This window comes from Pimephales promelas, chromosome 24 (genome assembly GCF_988280905.1).
Source record: "Pimephales promelas chromosome 24, fPimPro1.hap1.1, whole genome shotgun sequence".
NCBI classification, from domain to species: domain Eukaryota; kingdom Metazoa; phylum Chordata; class Actinopteri; order Cypriniformes; family Leuciscidae; genus Pimephales; species Pimephales promelas.
The window spans coordinates 4059680-4073192 of record NC_142792.1 but is presented as its reverse complement, the minus strand read 5'-3'; the positions used below and the strand labels follow the sequence as shown (position 1 = coordinate 4073192).

The 13513-nt window shown below is 38.0% G+C and overlaps 1 protein-coding gene across 5 annotated transcripts in view; it reads left to right on the top strand.

The window, feature by feature from the left end:
- The window catches only part of tfec (transcription factor EC), a 39866-nt gene extending 26720 nt beyond the window's left edge, over positions 1-13146 (top strand). Inside the window, exons 1-8 of one of the 5 annotated variants that reach the window (XM_039667763.2) lie at positions 26-211; positions 3753-3989; positions 4277-4378; positions 6276-6321; positions 8328-8384; positions 9350-9425; positions 10195-10342; positions 12168-13146. In XM_039667763.2, the coding sequence (XP_039523697.2) occupies positions 155-211; positions 3753-3989; positions 4277-4378; positions 6276-6321; positions 8328-8384; positions 9350-9425; positions 10195-10342; positions 12168-12596 (1152 nt within the window). In that variant the 5' untranslated portion in view covers positions 26-154 and the 3' untranslated portion in view covers positions 12597-13146. Of the gene's footprint in view, positions 1-25; positions 212-1395; positions 1500-2963; positions 3243-3752; positions 3990-4276; positions 4379-6275; positions 6322-8327; positions 8385-9349; positions 9426-10194; positions 10343-12167 lie in introns of those variants that run through there. The other 4 variants (XM_039667764.2, XM_039667762.2, XM_039667761.2 and 1 more) reach the window with 4 other exon arrangements.
- The last annotated feature ends 367 nt before the right edge of the window (positions 13147-13513 follow it).

Here is a 13513-nt window from a genome sequence, read left to right as displayed (position 1 = left end):
TCAGTTATCCTTCTGCTTTCCTAGCCTTGTTGCATTTACACTGGACAGAGATTGCAGCTCCTCTTGGCTTGCGGTTTAAGGGCAAAGACTGTGTGCATGTTGTTTGCGTGACACCTGCTAAGTCTGACCTACTGTGAGGGCCTGCTTGTGGACCATGAGCCGCTGCTGTGTGGTTCAAGTCATCTCTCTCACTGAGATCCAACTGCTGCCGGTATGTAGCTGCAAAAGCAAGAGAAATAGGGATGAGAGATGCATGAGAGTTTGAGTTCAGATGCTGTTTGTGAGTCATTGAGTGCAATGTTCTTTAATGGTTGCTTGCAATTGTTTCATGGAAAACTGAGTTTAGATGAGCTTCAGTTACTCTGAGTCTATAAAAGTGCTGTTTTGAGGAGATTGCTTCTTGTTGCTCAGCTGGTAGAGTACACTATGGCATGGCACTCGAGGTTATGGGTTCGATTCCCACGACGAAAAAAAATGTATACCATAAATCACTTGGGAAGTGTTTGTCAAATGCATAAATATACATTGAATATCTATTTGGGTTGGACCCTTTGTTAAATGGACAGAGATGATACAATCAAACAGATTTATGGCTCCAGCTAAAAATTAAATATCTGTAATACTTCTGAAGAGAGTTGAATGACAGAAGTAGGATTAACACACACACACACGTGGCTGTAAAGCACAAATTGTTCCCCAAAAGTATTTGGACACTTAAGTCACCCTCAAAAATGACTAAATGTCATATTAAATATATGTTGAAAAAGAAATATAAAATATTATACGCACGTATAGCATTCAATATTTTTGTAGTAACAATAATATACAAATATATTTTCATATTAGAAACCTATATTTCTATACAATAAATTTATGCCCAGTTTGATGGTTTGCATTTTTGCCTTTTGACATTTTTGAGTGTGGCTAAATTGTTTAAATATGTTTATTGCTGCTGTTCAAAGAAATATAAAGAACATGCTGTCAAATTCAAGAGAAGGAACAACACCTGGTGTGAATGTGATTCAGTTCTTTTGGTGTGTAGTGTGTGTTGTGTGTGTAAGAAGATTTACTTTCTCTTCCTCTCAGAAACTTTTGTGGTCTAACAGCATTGATTCTTAAGAGGAATATTCCGTATAGCACAACTGATGTCTTCAGAAACTAAACAAAAGAGTATCTCTGACTCACACCTGTCAAAATAAAGGCATATCCTATAGATTTATATTGAAATGATTAAACTTCTTTACCCATTCCAACTCAATATAATACCTGACCTTTTGGTCATGAAAGGTTTTGTCCATGATTTCTAAAGCTGGTAAAAATTGCCCCCCCCGCCTCCCCACTGTTTCAAAACACAGATTTTTCTGAAGTGAAACCAGAACTTGACTAATGCTGAAACAAAATTAAGCAACATCAACGCTAGCACAATAGATTATACCTCGTCATTTCAGACACACTTACAGGATTTCTAGGCAAGATGCACACTTAAAGACCAAATCAAGGTAAAGGAAATGTTATTATATTTTAAATTACACTAATGTGTCAGTGTTTTTGTTTTTCCATTATTTATTATGAATAATATACAATTATTAATTAAACTAATTTAACTAATATGTTGATATAAACTGCTATTCTACTTGCTTAAAGTTTGTGTGTGTATATATATATATATATATATATACACACACACACACACACACACACACACATTAGTTATTTAAATACAAGTTAAAGGACTACACATTACTATTGTAGACAATATAAACATTGATATACAGCAAAAGATAAACATTATCAAAAGTGTAAACAAAATAAGTTTATGAACTTTATGAAGCATGCAAATCTCAAATGTATCATTGCTAATTTAGTGTAAGATCAGATCCTAATCTGGATGCTAAATGATAATGAGTGTGTAATGTTGTTTTATATGCCATCTAATTCATCTTCACATATAGGGCTTCCATTGTCCACACTTTATTTATGAACGAAATCTCTACAACTTCAAACACATTACAGGCTTTGAATAGTTAATAGTCGTGTATCCTGCATTCACAACAGAAAGGGAAGATGCCAAGTCAAGGACATGGCCCTCTAACGCAACTATAACCCTTCCCTTCCCCACTGCAGAGATGAGCTCTCAGACACACAATGGCTTCTTTCACCTTTGCCTGGGATAAGAGAGAAGTTACACTCTTAGGTCTTTTTGAAGCCAAATCTAGTGTGTGTAATGAAAAGAGCTTTGCAATGGCTGATAAACAGAGAAAGACCTCTGGTGAACTGTTGAATATGCAGTCAGAGGGGCATAGAAGATCCGATTTGGTCCTCGGATTCATCCTTCAAGGGCTTAAATAACTATTTCAGAGCGAATGGGATAATATTTTCCATTTAAGATTTCCACTCAAGGGCGATACAGCGGAAAAAAATATTTCTGGCCCAACTAGCTTGAGTATTAAATGCCTCTTTTGTTATGGCAAACAGATGTTTTGATCCAATTAAATGCAACTTTCGTTCACACAATTGAGTATCTTTAGTTAACGGTCAGTAAAAGTTCAGTTATGAATTTTTCCGAAAATACTTTGACCGCCATAAAAGTAACTCAACAGTTGTTCTTTTGTGAGCGTAGACAACATAATAATGACTGCTAGGGGTCGCCTCCATCACCCTGAATGAATGCTTCCCTCCTAAATTTAGCTTTATAGACTATGTTATAGACTAAAATTAGGGGAGCCGCCGGGTTCAAGACAGTTAGTTTTTGAAAGCAGATAAAACAATGTTGTCTAGTGGGTCTGGTCCAGAGATGGGCCTCTGGGTCATTTGGAAACCACACGCAACAAGCAGTGATTGTCTCGGACCCCCTGAAGCAGAAGTGGTAGAAGGGGGAAGTCTGGGATTGGCTGTCTCACGCAAACAAAACTGGGCGGTCCCACCGAATTAGCCATATAGGCAAAAGACCTCGACCCTGCAGTGATCAAACCTGTCAGATCGGTAACCCTTCCACTTGAGGTGACTACTACGACCTGCGATAGAAAGGAAAGGCCTGGTCTTAAAACTAATTAGGTCACGGAGTTCCTCCTGCTTGGTTATAAAGACCGGACAGGAACAAGAGGGGACAGTCACTTGGTTTCCTATCCCCTGCCCGGGATCCTACCTTAGCGTTCCTCCGTGTGGAAGTACAGGGATTGAGAATGCCACATTTAACTGACTGTAGTTTCTACAAGATGAGAGACGGAGCTCGAGTTTCCAACGTAAGGACTTGCTATGTTCTGCTTTGACTTGTTTTGCGCAAGATAAGGGCCGTTTTGGTGCTTGGGTAAAGGGTAGTTCACCCAGTTCTGTCATCATTTACTCAACATTTCAAACCTGTAGGACTTTCTTTCTTCTGTGGAACAACTGAAAAAACTGTTTTTGTCCATATGATGAAACTCAGTGGGGTCTTCCACAGAAGAAACAAGTCAAACATGACAAGATGAGGGTGAGTAAATGATGACAGCATTTGAATTTTTATGTGAACTATCCCTTTCAGAATTGTGGATTTGCAGTGAGACTGAGACATGGTTCAAATTAAATGTTGGGCTTATGCTTAATCATTTAAGGAAATAAGTGCACTTTTTTTGGCATATCTTGAATATGGTTAGGTGGTTCTGGATGTTGGAAAACACGTTAAATGAAAGAGATAGAAGTAAAGGACATCATTTGTGGACAAATAAGACTTACTGAGCCAAAAAAGGCTGAGTTTTTGTCTCTTCTTTTTGAAGGTTCAAAGTCATCTGGAGAACAAGTACCACCTCCACCAGACCCAGCAGGTCAAACAATACCTAACTTTGGGCAGCAAACTTGCAAGCCAGGCCCACCCGGTCGCCCATCCTCACTCGGGCCAGGCCCTGGGCACGGTGCCCGTCATGCGCAACGGACACATGCCACCCATGAGCGACAGCAGCACGCCAGGAAGCCCCGTCACCTTGCTCACGCTGGCCAACAATCACGACAGCGAGGTGAGTACTTCTTGTGATCTCATCTGTCTGAGTGTTTGCACTCATCAATAACTTGAAACATTCAGCTCTGATCACATTCACAATGAAAGAGATAAGAGCGTCTTTCAGAGATGATGAATCATCTGTTATTGGATTAGTGGCCCAGTTTATTCACACCACATCTCTCACTTTCACTCTGCATTGACACAATGACTGACGACAGTGAAAATGAAACTCAAAACAAGCAAACTTGACATACTCAACCTCTGTTCATGGAAGAATGCACTATAATCACGGTTTTCTTTTAGTTTCCAATGGATGAAGTTATTGATGATCTTATTAGCCTTGAAACCGGGTTCAAAGATGGGGGTTTGGATTGTATAGAGCCAGGAATCATAATGCAAAATAATGTAAGTATATACCAAGTTAATCTCCTCACTTTGTCCAACTGTGACGTACCATGCAATTAATAATGATCGGTGTATAATAAATGGCTTGTACAGTATGTCAAAATAACTAACAGTCAAAATATCTAGTATATCTCATACTTGAAAGTAAATTAATATATACTGCATTACAGTGCAGACTTATTGCCTTATAGAACAACTTAAAGAAAAACCAAATAGTTTAACCATAACCAGAATATTTGCAGAATATCAATAATGAACAATAATTAGATCAAATACTATTTTATATAATTATAAATGCTTTAGAAATAATTTAAAATTAAACAAAGTATTAACTATAATACCAGCAAGTAAAAAAAAAAAACTATAATTATAAAAAAGTATAAATTTGATGCATTATATAAACAGACCTTAAGTAAAGTTTTGCAATGAAATCAAAATGACAAAGTGCATGTGCATAGATGAATAAAACAGGTCTGAATCCAAAATATAAGCTACATTTGTAGGTTTCGAAATGAATTAAACATTAATAACACAAACACGCGGCAGCCGTTGGTGTGCTGAAAAGGGGTTTGTCTTTGCGTGAGATCCAGCTGAGAGTCAAAGTTCAGTCTGTGCAGTGAAAAAAAGGGGGACCAGACTTAAATCTCAGGCTTTAAACAGTGGAACAATACAGATTAGTCTGTTAATGTTGTCGGCATGCAGAGAGGTATGCCTTAGAAGAGCCAGACTATGTTAATGAGTGATCACTTCTCCAAAACGGAGAGAGGGAGCAAGCTAGAAAAATACCTCAACTCTGCTAAATGCCAAAAGCGCATTCTGCTAAGGAATTGCAATTCAGCTAGAGCCAATGAAAACCCTTAGGTAAGCATCTGGGCATACAAGTGGCCCAACTATGTGTGAGACCAGCATGAAATTGTTACTGTCATACTGACGTCCGTAGACGGACAAAGCATGGCTTGAGTTGTGATGACTACAACACCTGAACTCACTAGAGAGGTATGCGATACTAAGAGAATGATGGGAAACGAATAAGGCAGTGCGTGCTGAGGAAGTAGAGGGAGAGGGAGAGAGAGAATGAGCAAGCGAGAGTTTTGTATTTGAGTAAGCAGTCAAGCATCAGATTGAGCTAATATCTTCTCTCCCAGTGGACTTGTTCAGAAATGATACCATGCTTAAACGGATCAATTCGTTCTAATTAGTCATACAGCACGACGCATCAAGCCGCTTCCCCGTGTCAACATATCTGCTAACATGATGGGAATGGATTGAAGCGATTACGACGCGAACAGTCAAGGGGCTGTGGCAATCTTTCATGTTGATAAGCCCACTCTTTCCCCTACTGAGATAATGGAGAAACACTATAACGCCTGCCACTTCTGTCTTCCTGTAACACTCTGACCTCCTCTTTAATCCTGCACTACGTTTACATTTCACCTATACAGAAGTGGGATTTTTCACTGCTATAGCTTTTGTTGGAATGGTAGTTGGTGAAAAACGAATGTGTAAATGGTGCTGAGCGATTATGCCATAGCAAAACTCCTGCAGAATAATAGAAACCGATCTGTTTGCTGGGTTTCTCTGCTCATTTAAGACTTATAGACTGACTTTATGCATATAAGCTCTCATTGGATCATCCATCATTCATAACATCCTCATTTTATATATTTAATTTTGATTATACATCATCTAGCTGTAATAATCACATTTTAATCCTCAAAATAAGTGTGAAAAAGCAGGCCTGTTTACTCTAAACAGAGAACGTCAGTGTCATGCATGTAACACCAAAAATATTACGTTTGATCCTAAATTGACTGGATCACATGCACCCAGAATCCCTTCAACATAAACATGCAATGTCCCTGTGTGAATCTAGACTTGCTCTCTGTTTCTTCTGAAGGTGTCACTGAACAACAGCATGCTGGAGATGTACGGCGGTGACCAAGGTAAGCCTCATTGCCCACAACGCTCTCAGTTAATGGAAGTCACAGGTACCTGTGCTGTTAGCAAAGGCATTTCAGAAAGGAGCAGTTTCGTTTCAGATTAAAAACCACAAAGATGCGACTACAGTTTTGAAAAGGTTCATTTTCTGTTTCTCATCTGGTAGAGCATTGCAATAGCCATGACAAGGTCATGAGTGTAAGTCCCGACACTCTTAAAAAAACTAAAAATTATATTGAACTCTAGGGTTCTTGACTTAATTTTAAAGGACCCAAATGTCTTAAATGATTGCATAATACTTTCATGGTTAAACCTTTTATTTTAATTTGTTTTTTTAGTGATGAAGTGTTTGAGCTGTTTAATTCATAAAATCTTTAATGAATTAAAAGATAATTAATTAATTAATTAAAGCTGAATGCTTAAAATTACCCCATAACAGGAATCACGAAAAAGGTTTTATATATGAAACGCCTGACAGAACCCTTTAAGGTTCAATATAGAAACTTTACTTCTAAGAGTGTAAGAAAACACAAATAAATATATATATAAAGATGTTTTTTTGTGTGATTCTTGGGACTTAACTTGTGACCTAATAACACAAAAAATGAAATGAATGAATGGACCAATAAACAAAGAAATATTTTTTGGGACTTAAACTTGTGACCTTCTACTAGCTCCATACTTGAATTATGAATAAATTAGCCATCTCTAAATTACATTAGCGTTTATGCATTTGGCATACTTCATTATTTTCTAAATTATATATTTTTTAAATTGACTTTTGCTACATTTCATTGCATTATACTGTGATAAGTGTTCCCAATAAACACACAACACATAATAATAATAATAATAGTAAATATTATTTTTGTGTGTTTCTTTGGAACACTTTTATTGCAGTATAATATAATCAAATATAATTAAAGTCAATATGAAAATTAAAAATATTTAGTTAATTTGATTATGATTTCATCTGCCTCTCATCAACACGTTTTAATCCTCAAAAATAAGTGTAAAACGTCTACAATCTCTCACTCTAATTGCAGCATAATATGATAATTAGTCAATATAAAAATATGCTAAAAATATATATTCTGAATCCACTGTAAGTTGCTTTGGGTTTTATAGGTGCATGTAGGGAACAGAGCTATTAAAAACAAAACAACACAATATAATCTTTCTTTCTGAAAAAAAAAAAAAAGCCATATCTAGCAAAGCAAACCCAGACTGGCTCATTCAGAAGGCCGAGGCTGTGAGAGCCAAACACAACTGTATGTTTCGTGTTATCATCCAGCTTATTCTAAGAGTCAGCATGCTCCGTGTTTAGCTCGCCATTGTGTTGCTCTCATTCTTCATTATCAATGCTTCAGTGAGCGGGATATGGTAGCATGTATTCTTAGCATGATAGACATGGCACAATTCCTCCTTTGTGGTAGCCTTTTTTCTTATGAATGTCATGCATCAAGTAAAGCTAATTGATTCAGGAAATAGAAAGGATGCCTGGAGAACTCTTCACTCCGGCAGGAAAATAAGTGCATTACTATCTTTTTCACATAAGCGTGCTGCACGGCGCTCTTGTTTGGTTACGCGCGGCTCAAATGACCTTATTGAATCAGCAGAAATGAATTGAGAAATCCAATCACTGCTCCCAATTATATAATTTGGAAGAATGTGAATATGAATGCAGAAGCATTAGGCCTCCCTCCTCTTCACCCGCTCCGGGATGTCAGCAGCAGATTAATCGTAAGGTCCGGAAGGATTAAAAGAAGATACACAGATTGCCTACATTAAGACCTGGTGTTGACACTCATTCAGACACAAAAAGAGGGCTTGTGCTGAAGTGTGGCTGCATGAGATGGGTGTTGATTTGGGATTAGGCAGGAATCTTGAGGACTGGCTAGGAAGTTGTTAAAACCAAAGATGTTATTGATCTAATGGCTTTTTTTTGGTGTTCAATTTCCCTTTGGATATACACTTATTAGTCTCTGCAATAAACTTTCTTCTCTTACAGAACACGACACCAGAGTCACGGCCAAAGAAAGACAGAAAAAAGACAACCACAATCTAAGTAAGAGAGCATTTGCTCAAAAAAAAAAAGACTTTTCTTTGTGTGGTATGGTTTTCACAACACTCAGAACTGAAGCAAAGTGTCTGTATTCCATATAACAGTCAAATTATTAGCATACTAGGATATTGGCTGTTTATTAGTACTTATAAAGCGCGTATTAATGCCTTACCATATTCTACATCCCTTAATCCACCCATTACCTAAACTTAACTGCCTTAAGAACTATTAATAAGCAGTAATTAGGACTTTATTGAGGCAAAAGTCATAGTTAATAGTAGGAATTGGACCCTAATCTAAAGTGTGACCATTTATATTAACAGATACTTTTAATTTTAATAATGTATAGTAAATGCTGAAATTGATGTTACGTTAACATTATGTTAAACAATGAAAAACTTATTGCAGACTGTTTCCACACTGTAAAAAACATACTGATGGTTTAACTTAATAAAGTAAGTAACCTGGTTGCCTTAAAATTTTAAGTTCATTGAACTGGAAAAAGTGAGTTAATAGAATGAAGGAGAATGATTTAATCATCAGAAACTCAAATATTATGTTATCTGAAGTAAATAAATTATTTAAGTTGATTTGACAAAAAAAAAATGTTGTGATTATTACACTGTAAAAAAATATTGTTGGTTTAACTTAAAAAAGTAAGTAGCCTGGGTTGCCTTAACAATTTAAGTTGATTGTAATTTGTTGTAATTTTAAATCTTGAAAATTTTCAGATCAGATTTTTGGGATAATGAGACTAATTTCAAAATGTTATTTTATTTATTATTTAAATGTAATTTAGGCTCTCAAAAGACAGTTCAAGTCACTTTCAACAAAATATGATGTAATTATTTCTATTCAATAATAAGCCATTCATATTGTAATTCGATAATGCATCCATTATTTCTATTTAACATTAATATTAGGTTTGGTTTGTGCTGCATGACTTACTTTGTTCTCATAATTGCCAGTTGAAAGACGACGGCGATACAACATCAACTACAGGATCAAAGAGCTGGGAACGCTGATACCGAAATCAAATGACCCGTAAGTAAAAGTCTTACTGGACTCACAGCCAAACTCAAAGTCTTCACATCAAATCACATCAGAGATAGAGTCTTAAAGACAGGGCAAAATGACACTGAAGTAGAGAGAGAAAACGACAGTATGGGGCTCATTTCTCAAGGAAATCCCTACAGCGCGAAAAGACCACCATCTGAATGATGAAAATGAGGTTCAAGGCAAAGTATAGACCATTTGAACTAAAGTTTAAGCACAACTGAACCCAGAGATGAAGTACGCTGCAGACAGGGAGCCCATTGCCCCGGCTTAATTGAACTTTTTATGGAATTTAAATGGAAGTCTAGTGCTGTCACCTTGCCATTAACACAAGATAAAGGAGATTATTAGCTCAGATCAGGCCAACATCTTATTCCAAAGAAAGAGACAATTTCACGACACTTTCCTCCTTTTAAAAAGTAATGGTATCGGGAATGACTGCACTTTACTTCGGCTTCCAAAGTCCAATTTTTTTTTCTTTTTTCTGCCTCTTCCGACACCTATTTTTGCGCAGGGATTAATTTTACCGTACAAGGGGCCACGGAATGGTCTTTCTGCAGACGTACTTAACTATTCCATTAAAATTCCCATTCAAAGGCAAGGTAATGTCCGAGAATGAATAATTGGCCATGTAAATCACAGTTTCTTGGTCCTGGGGAAAAAAAGGAGACCCTTGTGAGGCTTTTCTCTGTGTATGAAAGTTCTGCTGATGCAAAGGCGGTGTTGAGAAAGGTTATCTTTTACGTTTCTCTGCCAGTGATATGCGCTGGAACAAAGGGACGATCCTCAAGGCCTCGGTGGAATACATTAAGTGGCTGCAGAAAGAGCAGCAGCACGCCCGTGATCTCGAGAGCCGACAGAAGAAACTAGAACAGGCCAACAGAAGACTCCAGCTACGAATCCAGGTAAAGACACACAAAAAGAACAAGTGAACGAGGGGAATATGGCCAGAGAATGAGATGTAGACATGAGAGTCGGTAGAAAGCGATGGTTGAAAGCGAAGCGAAAGGCAAGACATTTTTCCTAAGAGAGACCAGCTTACATTCCAAGCTAGACAATGACATCTTTTTATCTTTATGACATCTAAATTGGGCCGATAGCATTAAATTAACCGCAATTTTTTTTTTTTTAAATGGCAGAAAACAATAATTCATAATTAAGTCAAAAAGAGTTACAACAGAAACAGCAGAATTTACTCACATAACAGACCAAGGGGCAAAAATGATTCGGTGAGTTGTTTGTTTGCCCACTGAATCACTCTCTCCTCGTCAAATCTACAGACATGATAAAATGCGGTAAAATTTAGCGATATTGCATTTTGTTTTGTTTCTCGTTGGAAACTGAAAGCAAAATAAAGTCACTCTACTAAAACAGTCCTTTTTAGTTTGCCATGGCTTTAACTGGTCACTTACGCGGATGACCATCTTTACCAGCTTAGCTTGAAAACAAAGGTTCAAACACACCCCCCATGTGCCTGACGCCATCGATGTTTGTAACCGCCTTCGAAACACGGCGAGCCGAGGTGATTATCCGATTAATAATAACGGCTACAGCTTCGTCAGGAGAGGAATGTGCCCCGGAATTAGATTATGAGGGCTAATAACTTTGAAGAGCTGGGCTCCTTTTCTGAATTTATGCATTAGTTTCCAACAGTATTGACATATTCACGGACCAGGCGCGAGTCTTCTTCACACATGTGAAGACATCGCAATTAGCCCTCAAAGTAATTACCCCGAGGCTTCCTTTCCAAAAGCTAATGCTAATAATACCAATTGAGTGTCTGAAGAGACCCACGCTGAGAGGCAATAGCTCATTTAGACTGTCTCTGCTACAGATGATGTGTGGGAGTAATGGAAACACGAAACCATAGCGGTTAGTGTAGACACAAGCATGAGTACTAGGTTAGTAATTAGTGTTAATCTCATCGACCAAATGAGTGAACAAATCTTTTATCATTCAATCAAGAATAACAAAAATGAGTCATAAACGTGCGCATCATATTTAAACGATTTGAAAAAGAAGATGCGTAAACAAATAAAGAATATGAGGTCACACCTTTTTACACATCTTGCATGTAATTATGCATAATTTACTGTTTTGACTACAGAAAATTCAAACAACTAACCCTAATTACATAGTGCGTACGTGTTGTTAAATACGATTACTCAATAATAAAAATAACACCCAAAAATGCCGGATATTATTATTTTTCAAAGAAAAAATACAGAACATTAATGTAATATCCAATAATAATGTTTTAAATGATCCAATCACCCAAACTCACTCTATACATAACATTATTAATTATTATTAATTAACAGCCAACTGTTATTAGATACCATTCTAGTCACAGAATAAACAAGACAATGAAATAATGACCCATTTAAGAATATTTTCACCAAAAACTGTGTAAGGATGTCAGCTCAAGGCCAAAGGTCTGGGTAAGTTAATGATTGTGCGCCACACACCGTTAAGCTGTCCTGTTGTAACGGGAAGCCCTGCTTGCCGGATGTTACCTCAGAATTGATCTCTGTGATGGATGATGAGTTTTTAAAGTTGAATGCACCCCTTCATGAGTTGTGTGTTTATGGCACGTAAGGGCCTAGAGCAAAAAAGAAGGAAAGAGACCAAATTAGAGTGTCATCTATTTCTGTCAGACCTGACCCGGACGGCCTGAATGCAAAGTGGACAGTTTATCTCAACCCACCTTCCTGTTTGTATCTTTGACAGGAACTGGAAATCCAGGCTCGTGCTCACGGTCTGCCCAGTATGGCTGCTCCAATGGGAGCAGTTGAGCTTTCATCCCATCTCCTGAAGCAGCACCCAACCCCCCCGCAACCAGGACAGCCCCCCCTCTACCCTCAGGAGGACATGAGCAGCCCGGACTACGCCCAGCGGACACCCTTACCGGCGGCCATGGTCGTGGGGAACGGCGGCGAACAGACCGACGGCTCCACCACCTTCTCAGATCCTCTCTCCCACTTCACTGACTTCTTCTGCAGCACCTTGAAAGAAGAGCATCGGCTGGACGAGATCCTGATGGACGACCCCCTCTCGCCCTTCGGGACCGACCCACTCCTCTCCGCCGGATCGCCCGCGCCGTCTAAAGGGAGCAGTCGCAGGAGCAGCTTCAGCTCAGAGGAAGCAGACGACCTCTGACCGTCCCGACGCCAACCTGCAACTCTGTGTAACTGACCTCCCATTTCCATTGGATTACAAAGACGACGGGAACTCATCCCAACATCTTACCCAATGTTGAGTCAGACACATCAAAAAAGGGAGATTGACTGATCTACTGACATTGACATACTGTGCAGATAAAGGACTGTCTGTACAGCAATAACACTGGTTACAAGTTCACTGGATTACCAAATGTGTATTTCTGACACTTAATGGCATTGTTGAGATGGACCAGTCTAAAGAGAGAAATCTTTTTGTGCCTTATCCAAAGCAAGCTAACTTTATTACCACTGAGACCAGAAGCGATGCAGATGTAATTATGCTAGGCAGAAAAAACCCTAACACATCTTTCTGTATATCATACATAATGTATTTTTCCAGAAACATACCGTTCAAGTATTTATGTTTTAATCTCTGTATTCTTAAAAAAAAAAAAAAAAAACGTTTCTTATTCTAACATTCTTTTACTTTTTATATATAACTCTAGGGGTGTGGGAAAACACAATAAACCCCTTTTTGATAAACTCAACAGACTGTCTCACATTTCTTGCATATTCAAATTGTCATTCAAATCAAAGTTTCGGTAAAAATCGGCAACCAAACTGTTTTGTTGACCAAAAAACAACAACACAAGGACATATCTTCTTTTATGTTCCACAGAAGAAAGAGTCATACATGTTTGGAACAACACAAAGGTGAGTAAATTATGACAGAGTGTGTGTGTGTGTGTGAGAGAGAGAGCGCTGTCCCTTTAAAGGGATACTCCACTTTTTTGGGGAAATAGGCTCATTTTACAACTCCCCCAGAGTTAAACAGTTGAGTTTTACCATTTTCGAATCCATTCAGCCGATTTTTTTTTAAATTTAGAAGAATATCAGTAACCAGACAGTTTCTGG